Genomic DNA, 23626 nt, shown 5'->3' with positions numbered 1-23626 from the left:
GGCACCGAGCCCCAGCAATAACCCTGGAGGCAAAAAAGAAAAAAAAAGACAGTTAAATGAACAAACTAGATTTGTAAATATAAAAATGGGGAATGTTGACTCAATAATGCGAGCTGCAGTAAAATAACATGTAGTGTGTTTCACTGGCAAACTAAAAACAGACGGAGAAAACAACGTTCTGCTGTGTGTAGAACATGTCAAGTATGGGGCTGGTCTGCCCTGGGAAGCAGGAAAAAAGAGTAAAACCGGGGAGGGAAATAATAAGTTTAACTTTTGCCTGTAATAGAGGCATTTCTTTTATGCAAAAATATTTTCACAGGTAATAGGGAAATTATGCAAAGTAGTCCTTAGCTGCTTCTTTTTTTCCTCATTAGTAGTAGGAAACTCCAAGAGTGTGAATTTCCAGTTTCAAATCAGACATTAGCAGGTCTAACAGAAAAAGCTAGGGGCCTATGTCCGTATTCACCAGTCACACTGGGCTTGATGATGAATTGAAATAGTAATTGCTTCCATTCCTCAAGAACTAGAGACGGGATAAGGAATATGCATTATCTTATAAAATATCTTATATAATTATTTCCTGCTTCCCTGTTTTATAAACAAGAAATTCAAGGCTTTAAGAGGCCCATAGGAAAAATGCCAAGAGTTTCTGGCAAACTTTATGTTGTAGAGGTAAATTTAAATGTAAAACTGCATGGCTTGTGTTCTCAAAAACTCAGGCATTCTGCTTTTCATGCCATTTACCCTATCAAATATATTTTCTCAGGGGGCCTTTATTTGTGAAAGAGTTTAATCAAGAAGAGTTTTACAAAAGCATCTACTGAAAGCCAAATCCTACACATCAGAGTCCTTAATGTGTTTTACTGGTCCTATGGGACTAACAGAATTCTGTGAGTATTCTTCGTGCTGACAGGAATCTCCACACAAATCTGTTTTGTTTTCATAATTATCATACAGAATTCACCAATGGGAAATCATGTTAAACCTAGTAGTTTGCATTTTTTTTTCAAGGGGAAAAAGACAGCCAGGAGATAGATTAGTAGTTATATAAAACCTTCATGTCTGAGGCACCAGAAGTCCCAGGTTCAAACCCCCAGAAACTCCATAAACAAACAATGATCTGGTACACACACACACACACACACACACACACACACACACACACACACCTAAAAAAAAAGACAAATTTTAGTAATATGCACATGGAAATCCTCACAAAAAATGGAAATTCTAAGTATCATCACATCTGATATTAAAGAATGATTTAAAAGATATATACATCCATATATGTAGGATAAAAAATTCACATGAACTGTCTTAAATTTATTTATTTATTTATTTATTTATTTATTTATTTATTTGCCTCCAGGGTTATCACTGGGGCTCGATGCCTGCACTACGAATCCACTGCTCCTGGAAGTCACTTTTCCATTTTGTTACTCTTGTTGTTATTGTTATTGTTGCCATTGCTGTTGTAGCTGCTGGATAGGACAGAGAGAAATGGAGAGAGGAGGGGAAGACAGAGAGGGGGAGACAAAGATAGACACCTGCAGACCTGCTTCACCACTTGTGAAGTGACTCCCCTGCAGGTGGGGAGCAGGGGGCTCAAACCAGGATCCTTACTTCTGCCAGTCCTGTGCTTCATGCTATGTGTGCTTAACCTGCTGCACTACTGCACAGCCCCCAAAATTTATGTTTTTCAGGGACATAACTACAGAGGACTACAGGAATTAGAAGTACAAGGTCCCAGGTTAGACCCATGGCACCACATATGCTTAAACTGACCTGGTCTCTATCTCTATATAAATACAGAAACAAATAAATATATTTAAATGTTATTTTTTGAGAAAACTGAAAACCATTGAGACTTTTGAATAAGTACAAGCATCTATTCTAAGAGGCTAGGTTTCTTTGATTGGGATCCATCCCGGTTCCTACCTCGGAGAGAATGGTGAGATGAGCTGAGTCTCCTTAGCCCAGGTGACTATGGGTGGAGGTAAGCTCTTGACTTCACAAGGTAGTATCACCTCCTGCCCTGCAAGGACAGAGATCTCCACGGGCTTATCCTGGGACAGTCCTCGTTGGTCTCCAAACACTCTGGGCCTTACTGAAATAAACATACATTTTAAAAGGCAAATAGTGTATTGAAGAAAAATAAAAGCACAGTTTAATTTACACAGCCATGTAAGTTGGTGACATTCTTCAATAACGTATTTAGAAATATTGTATAGTCCAAAGTTTTAAGACCTATCTAAAACTTTCCGTAAATACTTTTACTGGGATTCCTAAGAACAAAATGACTAGAAAGTTTCCTTATGCAACCCTTCCTTTCCGAGCACAAAGAAGAGGTTGGCTGAAATGCTCTTCACAGCTGCCATCTGTGAAAGGAAGTACTCACACATGACCAACACATAGCTGAGGTTTGGCTTCTCTAGGCATTTTAACTAACTGGTTTTTGGGTGCAATAAGCATATGCCTTGGGAAAGCAACCAAACAGACTTTTTCCACAAGACTATATACAAGCAGTCTCTTTTAAAATCAGAATCTAAGTAGAGGAGGAAAAAAAACCCATACATGTGGGGGAGCAGCTTGTTTTATGGGTACAGGTTTCAGTAACATTATTTAGGAGAGAGATGTGAGTGTTGGTACAGACAGGGTTCTCACCATAAACGGTCAGCTGCACTTTCCTTTTGGCATAACCTGCTGTGTTCGTAGCTGTACAGACATATTCTCCACTCTCTTCACTGCCCGGAGAGGCCACATACAGACTGCCATCAGCTCCCACTGAGAACTTTGCACTGCTGGTGGAAATCAGCTCTCCCTTCTGCAAAACACAGCAAAGCAGTAAAATAACCACAGGGACTCTGATGTACAGGGTTTGTCTTTCAGTAAATGATACTCTGGTAGCCACTGTGGTTGGGCTCACAACCTAGAATATGCTGAGGAACCTCTAAAAGGTTATGCAGATGCTCTTTGGAAGAGTTCTTCGGAAGATGAGAAGCAGAACATTGTTATAGGATGCCAGTTATCCCACACAAAGAGATGAATGACTCTGTACTTCCTAGCTACATGTGTCAACCTGAGAGGCCTTTAGAGTTTTGAAGAAACTGAGTTAAAAAAGCATAGAGATGCATACATCAAGTATGACTTGGTGAAGAGCATGAACTGTAAATCAGAGCTGGTCTGGAAGCAGAAGGAGTGGGAAAGTTACATACTATATTATACAAAATGCTTAAAAGAGCTCCTGGCACCTTCAGCGTGTGGTCATAGAGCTCACTTCTGTATTTTATTAATACTGCCAAAGTGTCAGGTAAAGGACTGCACTAAAGACCTGTGAGGTCCTTTCCAAGTAGCATAGGGCATCCGTTTTCCTTTTTCTAAGGTCCCATTGGATCGACCTTCTCGTGGTGCATCCCGTGAGTACCCATTCATTGGGGAAACTGACGATCCTTCCTAGCCGACTGAATCCACATGGATCCCAGTCACTTTCAAAGCCAGCAACAAGCAGCTCCTGACAGCTTTCAACCTGACCTGTTGACTGGCTACGGAAGAAGGGCAAACGCTAGAAGAAGAAGAAGGTCCCACGGCACAGTGATAATAACCGTATATGGTTAAAAGCACCCAAATCTTGTTGCATTAACACCTAACATGAGCAAATACTTCTTCAGGCGCCATTTACCTTGGACCAGATGATAGAGGGTTTGGGAATCCCACTTGCTTTGCAAGGCAGAGTTATTGGGACACCTTCAATTGTGCTGAGTACCTGCTGCCCGTGCTGGATAGTTGGCAGAACTGAGAAAGAAAGAGAGTCAGAATTCAAGCACCTGTACTTCCACTAAACTTCATACATTTAAGAGGAGCGTCATGGAGCCAGGTGGTGGCACATCCAGTCAAGTGCACATATTCCCACACACAAGGACCCAGGTTCAAGTCTGTAGCCCCCACTGGCAGGGAAGAAGCTTCATGAGCAGTGAGGCAGTGCTGCAGGAGCCTCTCATCTCTCCCTCTCCTTCCTCATTTCTTACCCTCTATCAAAGAATACAGAGTGGTAGGTAAAGTTGTCATGCAGGCACTGAGCCCAGCAAAAACCTGGGTCGTAAATTAATAATAATAATAATAATAATAATAAAATAAAGAGGAACATCTTCACTGCCCACTGAAGAAGCATCTTCACTAGCATCTTCAAACATTGGATCTTTATTCAATGTTTGACAACAGCAATGTGAGGTAACCTGCGAGGGAGTATACTAAACAAAGTAGACATAACATTTACAATCTGAATGATTAAATAAGAACCAAAATTAATTAAATTATATCTCCTAACTGCCTAATCAAAATGACAGAGAACTGAATAAAATCCAGTTTTTATTTCTGGAAACTTAAGATAGGATTACATGCTAACATGTTAATACGTCTTTCAGCATTATTGCACATGATCCATTAAGCTGTAGTAAGTTGACTTAAGCCCCCATTCATTAAAAATTGACTATTTGATCACTAAATTAAAGATCTGTCAACACACAAGAAATGCTTAGTGAGTCTCTAAATTTAGCCTAGAAATTGGATCTTTTAAAGAAGGGATTCAATAGCAAAATTTGAAAGACATTAAGATTTACATTTAGGACACTAAAATGCAGGATTCTCAGTCAATATTTTTCACTAAGAAGAGTGACATACCTTGTGTCCTTAGAAAGCAACTAAATTATTATTGTGAGAACAAAAGAAAAAGGGAAAGTGTTAGAATGTTTTGTGCATATCAGCTAACAATAACCAATTGTATGTTATCAATACTCAATAATCTTGAAATAATAAATTTTATTAAAGAAACTTCCATGGGGCTGGGTGGTGGCATACCCAGTTAAGTGTACATAATACTATGTGCAAGCACCAGCATAAGAAACAGGGTTCAAGCCCCACTCCCCACCTATAGTGGGGACTCTTCCCAATTGGTGAAGCAGGTCTGCAGGTGTCTATTTTTCTCTCTCCCTCTCCCTTATCAATTTCTCTCTATCCTATGGAATAAAATAAAATTTTTTAAAAAAGGAAAAATAGCCATCAGGAGTTATGACTTTGTAAGGCAAGCACTAAGCCCCGGTGAGAACCATGGAGGCAAAAAAAAAAAAAAAAAAAAAAAAAGCCAAGTCCCTAATGTAGTACAGATACATAATAAAAGTCAACACATTTCTTCTCTCCTTTCCTTAGAAACATGAGACTAGAATATTAAATACCTCTTAGACCTTAAGTGTATCTCTTACTGTGTCTCTTTCTTGTCTTAAAGTATAATGCCTCTAAAATTGTCACGGCTACCGGGAACAGAAATTTGCCAGAACAATTGATTCCAGAAAACTCAGTGCAGAGATCTCCTTGAAATGTTTTGATCAGGATACACACACACACACACACACACACACACACACACACACACACACACTTTCCCATAGCTGGGCTCATTGTTAGGTAATTTCTTCTAAAATACTAGCAACAATTCCTCCAGTTTTAAGAATAACAGGCTTCTTTCTAATGTAAGAAATCTAATTTCCAAAACCATCATAGAATGGTCAACTTTCAACTAAGATGTCATTTGGGGCAATACAGAATAAGATATTTTCTTAACTGTAAACTGCATTTGATAGCTGTCAAAGAAAGTCCCGAGTTCAGGCAACTATTTTGTAATTGAATGATATTTTGTTACACATGAATGTTTCTTTCCAGACTGTGACTCCCCAGTAAATCAAAATGACAAGTGGCTTGTCATTGTTATGTTTTTATATATTGCTTCATTAATCATTCTTTTAAGAACTGAGTGTTTAATGAGTATTTCTAAAAACAAGGAGGCAGTAAGATAAATGAATGCCGTGGGGTGGGGGGGGCAGGTAGAGGAGCACTGTGTTAAACGCAAATAGTATAAAACCTAAGGACTTGCACCAGGACCCTGGTTCAAGTTCGCGGCTCCCTACCTGTAGGGGGTCACTTCACTAGTGATAAAGCAGGTCTGCAGGTGTCTATCTTACCCCTCCCTCTCTATCTTCCCCTCCCCTCTCAATTTCTCTGTCCTATCCAAAAAAATTGAGAAAAAAAATAGCCACAGGAGCAGTGGATTTGTAGTACATGCACTGAGCCCAAGCAACAGTCCTGGAGACAAAATAAATAAAATAAAATAATGTAGTGCTATGACATAAACACAATTACAAAGAGACTGAGATGCTCAATCGACCCAAGTGCTCAGTTTAGTCCATGTCAAGTGACTGGGTGAATATTTTTTTGAACCTTATTGACTAAATTGGCTAGACATTTTGGACTAAGATGGATAAAAAGATGTGGTTAAGAAAACTTCGGGGTGGGTGGGTAGTAGCACACTGGGTTAAGCACACATAGTACCAAGTGCAAGGATCAGCTCAAGGATATGGGTTCAATCCTCTGGCTGCCCACCTGCAAGAGGGACACTTTGCAAGTGGTGAAGCAGGTCTGCAGGTGTCTGTCTTTCTCTTCCTCTCTCTATCTTCCCCTCCTCTCTCAATTTCTCTCTGTCCTATCCAACAAAAACAAAATGGTAAAAATTCCTACGAGGAGCAGTGGATTCATAGTGCAAGCACTGAGCCCCAGTGCCAATGCTGGAGGCAAAGTAGAAAAGAAAAATTTGGGTAACTGATATCATGAAACTGTATACATATGTCAATGACTGCAGTGTTAAAAAAAAAAAAAAAAGAGGGGACTGGACAGTGGCGTGGTGGATTAAGTACACATGGTGCAAAGCACAAGGACCTGAGCAAGGACCACGGTTTGAGCCCCCAGATTCCCACCTATAGGGGGGTCGTTTCACAGGTGGTAAAGCAGGTCTGCAGGTGTCTTTCTCTCTCCCTTTCTGTCTTCCCCTCCGCTCTTGATTTCTCTCTGTCCTATCCAGCAATGACAGCAATAGCAACAACAGTAATAGCAACAACGATGGACAACAAGGGCAACAAAAGGGGAAAAATAGCCTCCAGGAGCAGTGGATTCATGGTGCAGGCACTGAGTCTAGCGATAACCCCGGAGGCAACAAAAAAAAAATAAAAAAAGAAAGAAAGAGAGAGAGAAGAGAAGAGAAGAGAGAGGAAGGAAGGAAGAAAAGAAATGAAATGAAAAGATGCTGTGAAATTACTTTCAATTTTTGTTAAAATTTATTGCACTACCTGCAAAAGGAAAGCTTCACAAGTGGTGAAGCAGAGCTGCAGGTGTGTCTCTCTCTTTTTATATCCACCTCTCCTTTCAATTTTTCTGTTTCTATACAATAATAAATGTTTTTTAAAAAAGAGAGTTCAAGTAACTAAAAAATTAAAATTAAAAAAATTCATTGCATTATCATAAACCATACCCTTCTCTTTTCACACCTCAGATTTGGGGTAGGCATCACAATTAACCCTATCTCTGCCTCACCTGTGAAAATTTATTTAAATGAGGTCAAGAAACCAGAAGAGTTCTCAAAGCCATATAATCACAACACACCCTACGTGTTCCATGGCAGGAAGGAGAAGGTTCTTCTTGCCCAGAAACAATTCAGCCAATAAGAAAATGTCCCTCCTAGTGGTAAATAGAAAATTTTTCTTCTTCCTTCTGAGTATGTGCATATGTTACCATATGGACTGAACTTTCCAGATTACTTTTGTGGCTGTTTCTAAGTAAACCCACTTGCTAGCGAAATTCACTGCTTCTTTGCTTGAGGTCAACACATCCAGGGTCAATCTGTCTCAGAATCTTTCTTCACACAATATTGTATGCTTTTTATAGAAATCAAAGGGAGATGATATGAATGCATTTTAATGCAGATTCTTTTTTTTTGTCTCCAAGGTTATTGTTGGGGCTCAGTGCCTGCACCATGAATACACTGCTCCTGGAGGCCATTTTCCCCCCTTTTGTTGCCCTTGTTGTAGCCTTGTTATTATTGTTGTTGATGTTCATTGTTGGACAGGACAGAGAGAAATGGAGAGAGGAGGGGAAGACAGAGAGGGGGAGAGAAAGATAGACACCTGCAGACCTGCTTCATCGCTTGTGAAGCGACTCCCCTGCAGGTGGGGAGCCGGGTGCTCAAACCGGGGTCCTTACGCCAGTCCTTGCGCTTTGCGCCACGTGTGCTTAACCTGCTACACTACTGGCCCAACCCCTTAATGCAGATTCTTAAGATAGCCCAGTAGCAACTTCCAGGAGATCTGTAAGATAACTGATCTTTCTTTAAAAAAAAAAAAGTAAGTTGAGCCCTTGGGACCAGGCGGTGGCACACATTGTTGAATGCACATATTACTAGGCACAAGGACCCAGGTTCAAACCTGTAGTCCCCACCTGCAGGGAGGGGGTGGGGGATGCTTCATGAGTGATTAAGTAGTGCTGCACGTGTCCCTCTTTACCTTTCTCTATCTCTCCCATCCCTCTCAGTCTTATAAAGAGAAAAAAATGAAAGAAACAAAATATCCACCAGGAGCAGTGGATTCACTGTGCAGGGAAAGAGACAGAGTGATAACCCTAATGACAGTTAAAAAATAAACAAAACATAGTTAGGCCCAATATCCAATATGGTATGACCCACTTATTCCTTTAGATCATGTTTTAGTGTTATCTGTATGTTTATTCAAAATAATATTACTTTGAGAAAATTTCATATGGCGTTGAGGGGTCTTCGCCATAAAACTGAGAGAGACAGAAAGAACTACTTGCAAAAAAAAAGCATTTTCACAGAAGCTCTTTCAAAAAGAAGATGGTCTGCACCCACTGAAACATTCAACAAAGCAAGCCAAATTTGGAAACTACTGGGTTCTTCAATGCATGACCGAAAAATAAAAGGACTGAATTAACTACTAAAAATAACTGTCTGTACTAGTTTCTTCCCTAAGATTCCTGTATGGAGACATTTTTAATACTGCATTTAAAAAAGCAAAGTCAGTATTGTAAACTTTTGAAAAAAGAAACACGCAAAAAGAGTGAAGACAACTTCTATGAAGCTGTCTCTGATTTACTGAGATGTAAAAGTTTGGTAGTGTTAGTCACAAGTGGAAAAAGATTGCTTCCGGATTATCTAATTTGTGACCTTTAAAGTCATTTACCATGCAAAAAGATTGTCTGGAGCACATGAGATGGCTTTTAGAAAATCTGAGGTTATTTCTAGTGAATTTACAAAGTGTTCATAAGTAAGGATAGGCCTGCTGCAGAATTCAAAAATAAAAAGTGATTAGAAACAAAAGGACTTTTCAAAGTTAACCCAATTACCAAATAATGTGATGATAACATTAACTATCGATTGTCTTTTGGAACCCTAAGACAGCAGGAACCTCACATCTCCACTATAAAGCCCCTACTTCCCCCAGTCCTGGAACCCTTGGATAGGGCCCACTTTCCCATATGCCTCTCCCAATCCATATCAAATAATATTGCATCTACCGATCGCAACCTAATCAACACAACGATTGCCACCTCAACATGCTTCTCTTGTCCAGAGACTTCACGTGTGGAATGACAACCCTTCAGCTTCATTACTCGGGTGAGACCTTTCCTTTCATAGTATACTCTAATTCCATCTCAAGTGGTTCACTTTCTAACAAAGTCCCAAAACCTAGATATACACCAGTTTCTGTGTGAGAGAGCATATGTTCACACATATCCATAAACTACTGCAAAATATATACCTGAAAGCAGAAGTACACTAGAGTTTGCAGTGAGTACCCCCCCTAATACTTCCTCTCCACTATTCCAACCTTTGGGTCCATGATTGTTCAACAATTTGTTTGGCTTTGTATGTTAACTCTCTTTTCAGTCACCAGGTTCCAGATGTCATCAGGATGCCGGCCAGGCTTCCCTGGACTGAAGACCCCACCAATATGTCCTGGAGCTCTGCTTCCCCAGAGACCCACCCTAATAGGGAAAAGAGAGGCAGACTGGGAGTATGGACTGACCAGTCAATGCCCATGTTCAGCGGGGAAGCAATTACAGAAGCCAGACCTTCCACCTTCTGCAACCCACAATGACCCTGGGTCCATGCTCCCAGATGGATAGAGTGGGAAAGTTATCAGGGGAGGGGGTGGTATATGGAGATTGGCTGGTGGGAATTGTGTGGAGTTGTACCCCTCCTACCCTATGGTTTTGTTAATTTATCCTTTCTTAAATAAAAAAAGTGATTAGAATAATTTAATAAGTGCTGTTTGTCTCAAACTAAGATATATTTAAACATGTTTCTGTGAGAGCCAAGTTCACATCTATCAATTGGAAAACCACACAAAAAACAAAGCCCATGGCCAGCTGGTAACTCCCAAGAATGTCATTTTGGTTACAGAGCAACAGAGAAAGCTAGGCACAGCCTAAATGATGTAAATATCTTTCAAGAAATAAAGCTTCTGCTAAGAACAACAAGTAGGAAAGATATATATTACTTGTGTAACTAGAGAAATCACAATATTAGATTTGAAGCTAAGAACTCGGCTTTGGACATAGCTTTAAGAGAATGACTACAGTGTGTTTCTTACCATGGACATCAACACGGGTGGTTCTGTTATTGGTTCCAGCCACGTTGCTGGCAACGCAAGTATATGCTCCTCCATCCAGCAGGCGAACTCTTTCAATGTGGAGGCTCCCATCACTGCGCACAGTGATGTAAGGATTTGGGACCAACTTAAAGGAAAATAAAACATATTTTAATTTAAACAGCAGTGTGGCCTATGCCAACATGGGGTCTGATTTTATTTTCAACTGGGATTTTTTTTTAATGTGTTTTATAAAGTAACAAAATATTTGAGCATTCCTAAGTAGAAGATGATGCACAGAAAATGTTACCCAGAGAGAAAGCAATACAAACACTACTAATTACATACTTTTGTGATTGTTTTTATCATTCAAGACCCAACCTTCACCAGTAATTTTTACCTAGCACTTAATTTGTTGTTTTCTGTTTTTTGGTTTTTTTTTTTTTCTCCAAGCCCATATAGTTTTATTTTGGCTGACAGGCACTTACTAAAGCTGAGAAAGGGTCAATCTGGATGCTCACCACTGCTGATTTCAGACGCAAGTACTAGAGGACAACGTATGATACAGAAACTAGTTCAGGGGAGGCTCTGGATCTTGGTAGCTAAAAGAGGCCACCGCTAAACCGGCAGCACTTCCGCATACTGTTCCATATCAGGACACCTTGGAGATCACACTAGACAGGCACCTATACTGAGTGAGATGTACTCATTTCCCCCCGGGGTTTCTGTACCAGTATGAGCCCCTTTATATCTCATTCCCTGGAGTCAGTTAACTTCTAACTTATATTTCAAGAAGAAAATGAGTCCAACTACTCTGGAAAGTGGAAGAAAAATGCTCTGACTAGATGAAAATTCATCACCATGGAATATTTAAAGAAAAATTTTACAGAGAACTGTAAAAGTATTTCACTTCCTTTCATAGTCAAGAGTTCTATGCTGGCACACAAGGACACAAAATAAATTCCTACTATTAAATAATTCATGATAAAAAATAAAATGTTTGAAGTTGATAATAATAAAGATCAACAGATTAAATGGAAACATTTAAACTTTTTTAAATCTGGTTTTGAAGTGCCTTAGTTGACAAATCTATAAGTGTTTGAGAAGTATGACTTCCACTTTCTCAAATGTGCTTTCCCCTACTCCCACAAAAGCACCAATATCTTTTTACCAAAGTTTATTGGAAAATGGAAAACTTACATGATACTATGAACATTTCATTATGCCCTGCAAATTACATTTTAAAAAATAGCCTAAATGCTCTGAAATTAACTTAATACTTGCTTCTAATTTTATGCATTCTAACAGAAGCATTTACAAATTTGAGATTCTGGTCCCCTACAGGACAATGGGAAGCTCTGACAATATGGATGGGTGTGTGTGTGTGTGTGTGTGTGTGTGTGTGTGTGTGTGTGTATTTCTACTTATTTATCTGGAAAAATTAGCCTAGAGCAGTCATCTTCAAGTGATGACAAATAAGCAAATGAATAAAAATAATGAAGCTTGTGTTTAAGATGTTCTTACCATGGCTGAATTCTTAATCCACCGGCGTTCTGGAATGGGATTTCCAGCCAGTAGAGCACAAGGCAAAGTCAGCTGCTGTCCTTCAATGACACTGGCCACTGAGGGGCTGATTCCAATGAGAGGAGCCACTAGGTCAGAGATAGCAGAAGCAGTCAACTTTCTTTCTCATCCAAAAGAAAAGTCAACATAAACAACCTAATAAGATGACTACTAGTAGTGCCATAAAAAAGGAGCTTCTGTGAACAAAATGTGCAGGGATTTGAAGGTAAAGATAAAGGGTCTGTCTAAGTAGAAAGAATGACAAGTAAGCAAGGAATAGCACTGAATGAGAAAAAGGGAGGAGGAGCACAATTTATGTAAGAAAATTTGTGAAAGTGTAATAAGGAAAATGCAAAGACAGATTTTTAAAAATTACATTACATGCTAAAGTAATTTAGACAATGTAGTTCTACTACAGGCAAAGCATTTCAAAGTAAAGACACAGGAGTATAAATTTAGCATGTGAGTGAATGGCTATTTTATCCATTTTTACTTTTATTTCAATGGAAAGAGAATAGTCAATAAAAATACTGAAACAAATAATATTCTATTCTTATTGTATATTGTGTACCAAAATAATTCCAATGTGGTATATGTTAAAAGAAAAAGTTATCCAGAAAATAATTCTACCACTCTAGTGTGTTTCTATATTCATATTTAGATTTCAGTTTATTCAAATTGACCTCCATGTCTTCAAATGGAAAATAAAAAGCTTAGAGTAAATGATTTGGTTCTCACAGCCCATAAAATAGAGTTGGGTGAGGAGGAATGGCTAGTCTAGTAATCAGATATTTATCATTTTATTCTGTTTATAACTGACATGGGCAAGAAATCATATAGGATAGAAATCTAATGATTTTGAAGAATGTGGAGTTTAAGCACCTAATTAATCTTACCAAGTCCTGTCACTGTTACTGTTGTCTGTGACTGGATCTTTCCAAACTGGTTTTCAGCTTCACAAATATAAGTTCCTTTGTCATTGGCCCATACATCTAAAAAGATGAAATCATTCACTTATTCAACATTATACGAAACATAACCTATATGCCCAGCATAGTACTGGGCTCTGAAAGTGAAGAGGATACTGTCTTCTGTTAATTTCCATGTAAGAAGAGGTATTGAGACACATGAAAACAAACAAATCATACTGTAATGTGATAAATACTCTCATGAGTTTCAAAGAATGAGCTGTGAAGAGACAAGAGACAGGAGTGACCTATGATGTGTAAGGAAGTTAAGAAAAGTTTCTCATCTAGGTAATGTCTGAACTGTACCTTAAAAGCTGGCAAATGGACAAATGCAAAAGCACTAATTTGAAGAGATATGTACACCTATGTTCTTTGCAGAATTGTTTACATTAGCCAAGAGTCGAAAAACAATGTGTCCATTTGCAGAGGACTGGATAAAGATGATGTATACATGCATACTGCAATTCTATCCAGCTGCAAAGAGAGGAAGCCTTAACAGTTGAAACAACATAAATAGGCCTAAAGGGGATTATTCTAAGTGAAGTAAGTCAAAGAAAGAAAGTTAGGAGATTGTAAAATGCCAGAGTGAAGAATCCCACATTTGGTTTTTGTCTCCATCATAGAACCTGGCACAAGTAGAATATTTTAGTACATACAGTAAGTGCTGCTCAGTTCATGTTTCAAAGTTTCAGTTGCTAATGTATATTTAATGCTATTAGCAAACATAGAAATCAATTATTGGGAAAAAAAATAAAAATAAAAAAAAAGAAATCAATTATCGGAGATTTTCTATATAACTACCCCCAAAATATAATCACTTTTTAGAAACCAGCTAATCATCTGAATGCTTTAATCCCTATGAAATTGCATTATTTGAAAAAGAATAAAGTACAGATATCTTAATAGCTTACAGGTAAGATTATGATTCTGGGGTGATAAAATGTTTCTTTCAGATACATATAGGAGAGGCGGTAGGGTGTAGGGACTATATGAATGTGATTCTGTGTTGCTGGCTAAAAATAGTTAAAGTAACTAGTTCCTAGTAATATTTTACCTTTTTAATCAATAACTGATAAAAGATTTGATAAATGTAATCACTTATTCACCCAGGGTTCCTGTGACTCCTTTTCAACAGAAACAGTGAGAGATAGAGAAACTGTATTATTTAATAAGCCTTTATGATATATATGAATGATATACATTCGAATAAAATAAATTCATTTGTAACAATTCCCACACGTGAATTCAGTACTATGTTAAAACTGAAATTCAACGAACACAGAATGTATTGACATTTTAATATTAATCGGCATATTTAATATTAATACACAATTTTTTCATTTAAAATTTTTTCTTATTATTTACAAAAGATCTACTTGTTTGCTTACTTTATTTGATAAGAGAGCAGAGGGTGAGGTGCAGAGGCAGAGAGATAAAGAGACACCTATAGCACTGTTATACCATTTCTGAAGCTTTCTTCCTGCAAGGGGAAGAGTGGGAGGTTTGAACCGGGTCCCTGAATATGATAGCATGTGTACTCAACTGGGTGTGCCACCACTCAACCCTGTAATTTTTTTTAACTTATTTTTATAGACTTGTATTTTAAAATACATATTACTATATATATTACTTCATATGTATGTATATATTACTTTGGTGAGGGAGAAAGAGATACAGAAAGGAAGAGGAGGAGGAGGAGAGAGAAAGAGTGACTTTGGAGCTTCTGGTATCAAAATCTTTTTGCATGATCATTATTCTATCTTTACCACCAAACCCTGCACAATTTTTTAAGATGAAAGCAGAGAGAAAGTACGAGAGATCACAGAACTGAAGCTTCCTTCAATGAGGTGGAGGCCAGACTCAAGCCTGGGACACGTACAAGACAAAGCAGCACCACTATCCAAGTGAGCTATTTTCACAGGCCTGATTAGTTCTCAATTCTCAACGCAATAATGCCCATGTATAAAATGTTAATATAGTATATATAAATATATACCTAGTTTTATGTGTATATATTGATGATATAAAGCAACAGTTGTCCACATAATTATGTACCAATAGGTATTAAAAGATTGGTTCTTTAGCTTACTTGAAATATAGAGAGCTCCTGTTCTTAGCTGGCTGATGGAACTCACTGAAAAGGGCCTTGAGAAGATTGGTATGTTGTCTGCTCTTCGCCATTTAACTTTTGGTTCTGGATAACCATGGACATAGCAAGGTAATGTTACATTTGAGCCAATTTCCACAGACATAGCTGAAGGTTCTTGTATGAAAACTGGAGGTGCTAGAAGGTAGTAAAAATGAAAAAGTCATTGATGTAATAAATAGATGCATTCAGTACAAACCAATTCTTAATTGTCAACAGACTGAACATTGAACCAAAACATTGCTTACATGACCCAATAAAGTATTCCTATATGCAACTGAAATAGTAAGATTTCTTTTACTTTGCAAATGTAGAGACACAAAGAAATTTTAACTGATAAACATTCAAAAATTAAATTAAAAAAATCAGAGACATTTTCATTTCAGTACTTTTTTTTTTTTTTGCCACCAGGGTCCAGGGTTATTGCTGGGGCTCAGCACTGCAACTACAAAACCATCCCTTCTGGTAGAACTGAAGGTTTCTTTCTGTCTCTACCCCTTTCTATCTTCCCCTCTCAATTTCTCCCTATCTCTATCTAATAATAAAGAAAGAAAGAAAGAAAATTAAATTTCCTTATTTAAAAAAAGAAGGTATAATAAAATTCCTTTCACTTTTAGGAATTTTGCCTGTCCCATAGAGCCGTTAATTCTACTACTATATCACACATCATATGACCCCCACACAAGAAGTGAACAAACTTCACATGTTCTCCCAAGGAGCAGCAAATTGGTAAAATAACAGTGGAAGGGAAAAGAGAATTGGGTTAGACAAGATGAGTGGTGGTTAGCAAAGAACAACTGGATAACTACATAGAACTGCTGATAGAGGGCTTCATACTACCATCAAACAACCCCAACTACTAGCTCTGCTCTCTGAATCACACTAGCAGTGTCACTGACTTAACTTACTGCTGAATCTGCTTTAGTAGTGACTTCAACACAATTCTACCAGCTTCCTTGGGAAAGCTAGGATAAAGCTCCATTATGGTGAATTTTGGTGCATGTCAAAGTATTTGTGCAGGTATGTTTGTCTATTTTCAAAGAATTAGACAAACTTCCTATTATCCTATGTATTGCTCACATTTGTAAACATACCAGGTTTATTTGCTGCATTATCTAAAATAAATTATTATATATATATTTTTAAAGTCCTTTCTGGTAGCTATTTTCCCTCTTTTTTTTTCTTTCTATTTTTATTTGATAAGACAGAGAGGGAGAGAGAAAGACAGACACCTGCAGACTTGCTTCACCATTCATAAGGTGTCCCCTCTGCAGTTGGGGAGGCTGCGTTCAAACCGGAGTCCTTGTGCATGGGAACATGTATGCTCAGCAAGGTGCACCACCGCCTTGTCTCTCATGTCAGTTTTTTTTATTTTATTTTAACTTATTTCACACTGTTCAAAATTTCAAACTTTTTGGTAGATCATGTTTCGATCAACATTTTAAATGAACTTATATACGAGTTCATTTTTCAACAGAGCATTATATACAACTTAATAGCATTTAATCCTAAAGTGCATCCTTGTTGTATTTCAGAGATTTAAACTTGAGAATCAATATCACAAATTTAAATAAGAGTATAGTATTTGGTAGAAGGAAGAAAAATTTGAGGCTAGGGCAACAGCATAATTGTTATGCAAAAGACTTTCATTCATGAGGACCCAAAGGTCCCAGGTTCAATCCCCAGCACCACCATTAAGCCAGAGCTGAACAGTGCTCTGGTCTAAGTATCTCCCTCTCTCCCTCTCCCTCTCCCTATCCCTCTTTCTCTCTCCCCCCGTGTGTGTGTGTATTTTTTTCTCTCTGCATCTCATTAAAATAAAATATTAAAAAAAAGAAAAGGAAAAATCTGAGGAACTTAAATACAAGACAAAGTTAAGATGTGATTCTGAAACTGTAATTTACATGGATAAGTGACTACAGTTACCCACATAATTCAGGTAACCACTGAAGCCAGACAAAGAATTCGTCTTTTATCAAAGGCACACATTGAAAAACAGGAATGCAGAGGTGTATCTCCAATGTGTCCCACAGGTATGTTTGAGGCACAAGGACAAGGAAGGTAAACAGGGTACCACTGAAGAGATCTACTCATGGAGGAGTGGGTAAGTGAATTTAGAAATGAGAAAGGAAAAGCAATTCCAGAAGAGTAAAGAGAAATGCAGAAGCTTGAAATTACTAAGTATTTTTGGGAAAAAAAAAAAAAAAAAACACCTTACTGACACTACAGACTATGGTCATTAGAGATAATGGAGCCAAGTTAGGATCTACAAAACTAAGAAAGCCAGGAATAAACTGGAATGAAAAGGGAGAAGTAAAGTTCTAGCAAAAGATCAGCTAAGACAGGAAAGGTCCTGTGTATGGAAGAAGGTTCAGGAGCAGTGTCAGGCACAAGACATGCACAAGGGCAAGGAATGAGAAAATATTCAGTGAGAGTACGAGGCACCAGGTAGGCAGCCAAGACTAGCAATAATAGGAAACTACAAAAAATGAGTCCACTGACTCAGGCCAAGAAGCCTTTTAAATACTTCCTCCTCCTGAGTGTGGGCAAGTCAGCTGCCAAGTGAATTTCATGGGGAGTGGGATTGGGAGTGAAATAATCAACAGGACAAAGACAGGGTGGTAGCAGTCACAGGCAACAAAGGAAGGCACTAGGCTGTGTAACTTTAAAAAAGGCAACACACTGGATGGCTTCAAATATTTACCAGCAGTACTTACTTCTTAGCTTGTAAACTCTGAAACTTATCTGACTTCCCTAGGATCTAGATCTCCCCAGAAACAGAAAGAGGATAACTTCCTGTATCAGATTATAAATCATTTAGTATGTAGTAAATCATTCATGTATTAACTATCACTGATGACAGTGTCAGTCTTCTGAACACTAGTATATATATTGCTTAAAAAAGAGAGAGATTTGTCATTTGTCTGTTTTTTTTGAGAGAATGAGTAAGAGACACCTGAGCACCACTCAGCATTGGTACATGGTGGTACCAGAGGATGTACCCAGTGTATCTGGGCCCCAGGCATAAAAATCCTGTGCTCAGGCTGAAAGTATGGATTGACCTGTCAATGCCCATGTTCAGTGGGGAAGCAATTACAGAAGCCAGACCTTCCACCTTCTGCACCCCATAATGACCTTGGGTCCATACTCCTGGAGGATTAAAGAATAGGAAAGGGGAGGAAATGGGATATGGAGTTCTGATGGGATATGGAGTTGTACCCTCTTATCCTATGGTTTTGTCAGTGTTTCCTTTTTATAAATAAAATTTTTAAAAACATCCTGTGCTCTACTGCTGAGCTGTCTTCCTGACCTCTATGGTTATTGTCCACTTTGGTTTCTGCATACAGTTTGTATGCCCTGCCCCAAGCAGTTGTATGCTGACTTCTAAAAACTGCAAAATCTGTGCCTGGTATCACTTTGTTGTCATTTACAGACAGATGGCTATGTGTACATATTACTTTGAAAATATGAAAGCTACAAACCACCTGAGCATGTTCCTCTAAAATCTATTCCATATTATTCTAGTCCCCTTAGTGATGATTAAATATAAGTCCACTATAGCAACTCGTGCATTACGTTAGTCTCAGGTTTTCTTTCCTTAAATGGCAGAACACAATGTTTTGATTCTACCAAACCACAAACCATGAAACCACAGTCTAAGACTCAATCTTGTGTGGTGGGAAGTCTACAAATAAAACTCCTGCCAGGACAAACTTTTTGTTTGATCTAGTCAAAATTTCTCTCTTCCAAATGACTTCACAATTCACTACCTCTTCTAAAGCAGACAGAAGGGTTGGTAATGTTCCCTACTGACCTGAAATGTTCATAACTTAAATCCCTGATAATGAAAACGGCAAAGGAAAACTCAGAACTCATGACAGGAAACTTGAGCTCAAGCATACTACCAGTCATTTGACTATTAGTTTGCTGGATAGTGTTGTTGATGTGCAGTTACAGGCCACAAAAACAGTCTGAAAGCCCAAGGAGCTTCATGATACGGATAAAAGTACAGTGACTTAAATCCATGTCCAATACTTCTGGAACACAATCGAATAATTTTATGCACTACTAAGAGTAGTACTGAGTTTGTCTCAAGTCCTTCCTTGAAATACCAAGTTGAAGCAGTGGCTTTCATATTACAAACTCCATGTTGAATCTTATATACTATGCCACCATTACATCTACATTTCTATATTATTTTTCAATATTAAAATAATAATAAAATGGCCACTCAATTTTTGCTGTTACTATTCCTCTATCAGATACATATTGCATTCAGCAACCTAGAGGAATAGCTATAACTAGTTGAATATCCCAGGTCGAGACATCTCATCTCATTTTTACAACTAACCTGTCATGAAAGCAGAACTGAAAGTAGGATGAAATCCTGTCTCTCTCTAGATATCACTCTCTTAAAAATGGTATGAATTCTGGGGGACATCTGGCTTGTTGTTTCTTTGCTTTTAAGCCCAACAATAAAAAACATAACCACCAGAACTGGGATTTATAGTTTTCAGCAGTCACATTCAATATCTGAAACTATTTTGAGAACTGTAATTTCAGATTCTAGTGGGTAATGAAGAAATAGTAAAGTCCTAACGCAAACATGGCCCTGAGTTGAGTACATATTATTTGGTGGTGATGCACTACCATCCAGGTTAAGGTGAGCAAAAAGTTTAATCTATGTGAATAAAACTACTAGCAAAACAACAAATTATAAACTGGGGGAAAATCTAATATATAAAATAGGGACCTAAGTATGAATATGAGTGAAGACAAAACAAAATTAAGTTCAAGGAATCAAGGATCAGTTCAAAACATTCGTCAGGGATGTTTCCTCCTTGAATACAAGCCACTGTGCCACAGAAAGCCCTCATCCATCTATAGTTTATCACTAATCACAAGACAGAACCTGGAAGGTCTGGAAGCCAAGAACATTATCAAGAAGGCTGTAAGGAATTCAAGAAGCATGTGTAACATATTCTCTTGCCCTATTATCTTGCAGAGGCTGAGGCTGTCACTCCCTTTTTTCCTAGAACAATGTGTCTCCCTCCCTCTGCCTCCAGAGACAGCTCTAAAGAGGATGTTCCACATAGAAAACCTATGCAAGAAGGAATGACAAACAGAACTAGAAAAGCATACACTACACGTTGTATATTTCCAGGTTTATCACTGGGGCTCAGTGCCTACACTACGAATCCACTACTCCTGACAGCCGTCTTTTTTTCCCCCCACCATTGTTGTTGTTGCTAATGTTATTGTTCTTGTTGCTGCTGTTGTTGATAGGAGAGAGAGAAATTGAGAGAGGAGGGGAAGACAGGGGGAGAGAAAAATAGACACCTGCGGACTTGCTTCACCACCTGTGAAGCGACTCCCCTGCAAGTGGGAGGCTTGAACCTGGATCCTTGATCCTTGCACTTAGCACTATGTTCATTTAACTTTGTGCACTACTTCCAGCGCCCCACACTTTGTATATTTCTTAAAGAACTTTGTGTTTATTGACTCTCTTATTTCAGATCTTTCACTTCTAAATGGAATACATCTCGATTCCTACATAGGTTCATGTAGCCTTTGAGCTGAGACACCAGCTTTATTTCCAAGTCCTTTTCTTTCTTTCTTTTTTATTTTTTATTAATTTTTTATTTATAAAAAGGAAACAGTGACAAAACCATAGGATAAGAGGGGTACAATTCTATACAGTACCCACCACCAGATCTCCGTATCCCATCCCCTCCCTTGATAGCTTTCCTATTCTTTATCCCTCTGGGAGTATGGACCCAAGGTCATTGTGGGATACAGAAGGTGGAAGGTCTGGATTCTGTAATTGCTTCCCCGCTGAACATGGGCATTGACAGGTCGATCCATACTCCCAGTCTGCCTCTCTCTTTCCCTAGTAGGGTGGGGCTCTGGGAAAGTGGAGCTCCAGGACACATTGGTAGGGTTGTCTGTCCAGGGAAGTCTGTTTGGCATTATGTTAGCGTGTATAACCTGGAGGTTGAAAAGAGAGTTAACATACAAAGCAAAACAAATTGTTGACCAATCATGGACCTAAAGGCTAGAATAATGTAGATGAAGAGTTGGGGGGGGGGTCTCCTTTTCTTAACAACCAGAGTTTAGTCATGGTTCACACCCATCTTGTTATACCCGAGATATTTCACTACGGTCTTTATGGCCTTTCCAAGCTTACTGATTCTATCTCTAAGACATAAGCATCAAGAATGTAGAATGTTCATTAGATAGGGTGCTATATAAGATCTAGGGGAACAACTTTGGATTACATGAAACAGAACAAGTTTAGAGAGCTGTGACATTCATTTTAAAAAATTTAAGATAGTGGAACTAAAATATTTTGTGTTACTTTATGATAAAAAAGTGCATTTGCTATACAGTTTCTATCTTTTAAAAACTAACTTCGGCATGAAAATCACAGTACATAAATTAAAATAGGACTTGGTGCAATGACACACTTTATAAATTTTAAGTTATGCAAATACTTGAAGTATCTGTTAAAAATAGACTTCCAAGGAGTCGGGCGGTAGCGCAGCAGGTTAAGCACATGGGGCGCAAAGCTCAAGGACCAGTGTAAGGATCCCAGTTCGAGCCCCAGCTCCCCACCTGCAGGGGAGTCGCTTCATAGGTGGTGAAGCAGGTCTGCAGGTGTCTGTCTTTCTCCCCCCTCTCTGTTTTCCCCTCTTATTTCCATTTCTCTCTATCCTATCCAACAACGACAACATCAATAACAACTACAACAATAAACAACAAGGGCAACAAAAGGGAATAAATTTAAAAAATTTTTTTTAGACTTCCAGGTCTTTCCCATTCAAAGAAAGATTGGCTCTATTTCATATTTTACCACTTTGTGCAGTGTTTTGTTTGAAGAAACATGAAATGGGAGATGAGCAATAAAGAGAACCAACAGGCCCAGGCTGATTCCTTCACATTGAGAATGACATCTATTTGTACTTAGAACTTGATTTTATACACTGAGGAGACATAATTAGTGGATTTATTTTTAAAGAAAAAGCACAATCTGCTACCATTGTTGTCATCACCATTTCCAAATTATGGTCCAGGACCAAATCTAATTTTTGGCTTCCAGCTGTTGATACTTAAGAATTTGGTAAATATTTAGAAATCAAGTCAGAATAGGAAAATGTTTGGCAATATATGATAAATCACTCCATCTACAGTCTAAAGTCTATGAAGCTAGACAAACTGGGTTCAGAGCTGAGGAGATGGGCATAGGACTTGCACGAATGAGGTCCTAGGTTCAATCCCGGACACCAATAATAGTCAGAGTTGAGTACTACTCTGGTCAGAAAGGAAAACAAACTGTGTTCAAATTAGTCTTTCTGTAGCTCTGTGCCTCAGTGAAGTTGCTGTACTCTTTCAAACTACCACTGCCTTAATAATTACATTATTATGGAGGTTAAGTACAGCGCCTGCCTCCTTGGGTTATGATTAGGATTTAACAGCTAATGCATTTAAAAGTCCTTAGCACAAGTACCTAGGAAACACTTGATCAACCATCATTTTTTGGGTAGGAATAATCTAAAATGCCCACCCTAAGAGCACCATTAAATGCCCACTCTAAAAGCACTGTTCTTCCAAGTACTTAGAGACAAATATTGTAAAATTAGTAGCAAAGGAAAATAGCAGCAACCAAGTTGCTTATCCAAGCTGGGATGCTTACAGCCAACATCCAGAGTGATCTTGCCTGTGGCTCTTCCAGCCTCATTGATCGCTACACACATGTAATCCCCAGCATCCAGGTCTTGAGTTTCTGGAATCTTCAAAAGTCCCAAGAATGGATCAGTGATGAGGAATGTTGAAGGTCTCAGCTCCAGATCCCCTAAGTCAGAACAAAGGAAGAATAGGAAACACCAAAGCATTTACATAGTTTATTTGGCTATTGGTTTGATTTCAAAACTGCTGCAGAAAACTCATGGTAAAGTTTTTTTTTTTTTTTTAAATTCAAGTGTCTGGAACAATGTACACACTTAAATGATGTTTACGCAAAGAACGAATGAAGTGTTTCTTGGCACAGATCTGATTAGTCTTTCTAATTCTACATGCTAGTTTAAAGCCAAAAATCTGATCCTAATTGAATTCCGTAAAAATATTTTCTACTGTATCTGTACATAAATACACAATTACATTTAGGGCAGGCAAAGGGCGTCAGCTCTCACCAGAGCTGTGGTAATAAGGTGTCAGTGGGGATGTAGGGGTATAAGATGGCAATCTCGATTATCTTTGTGACAGGAAAAATGTCAATTACCCAGGAAGTGCTTTGGAGAAAGTCTCGTTTCGGCAAATGACCAGGTATTTCATTTGCTGAAAGCAATCAGATGTCTTGGAAGAGAAGTAAGCTGCCTTAGAGGGAGGATTCTGAGCATGACTGGGAAGGAGGAGACACAGCTGAAGGGAAGACTAGTATAGAGTGTGCTGGGAGAAGAGGAAGAATAGAA

General features: G+C 38.4%; 1 protein-coding gene across 2 annotated transcripts in view; it reads right to left on the bottom strand.

The window, feature by feature from the left end:
* Positions 1-23626, bottom strand: part of HMCN1 (hemicentin 1) — a 453341-nt gene that overhangs the window by 213960 nt on the left and 215755 nt on the right. For both annotated transcript variants that reach the window (XM_060197833.1, XM_060197834.1), the window contains exons 15-22: positions 22852-23010; positions 15102-15296; positions 12941-13036; positions 12006-12133; positions 10485-10629; positions 3680-3792; positions 2665-2824; positions 1939-2107 (exon numbers count right to left, since the gene is read on the bottom strand). In XM_060197833.1, coding sequence (XP_060053816.1) covers positions 1939-2107; positions 2665-2824; positions 3680-3792; positions 10485-10629; positions 12006-12133; positions 12941-13036; positions 15102-15296; positions 22852-23010 — 1165 coding nt within the window. The remainder of the gene's footprint in view (positions 1-1938; positions 2108-2664; positions 2825-3679; positions 3793-10484; positions 10630-12005; positions 12134-12940; positions 13037-15101; positions 15297-22851; positions 23011-23626) is intronic.

This window comes from Erinaceus europaeus, chromosome 9, assembly GCF_950295315.1.
Source record: "Erinaceus europaeus chromosome 9, mEriEur2.1, whole genome shotgun sequence".
NCBI lineage: Eukaryota > Metazoa > Chordata > Mammalia > Eulipotyphla > Erinaceidae > Erinaceus > Erinaceus europaeus.
This window is presented reverse-complemented; position numbering and strand designations above follow the sequence as displayed.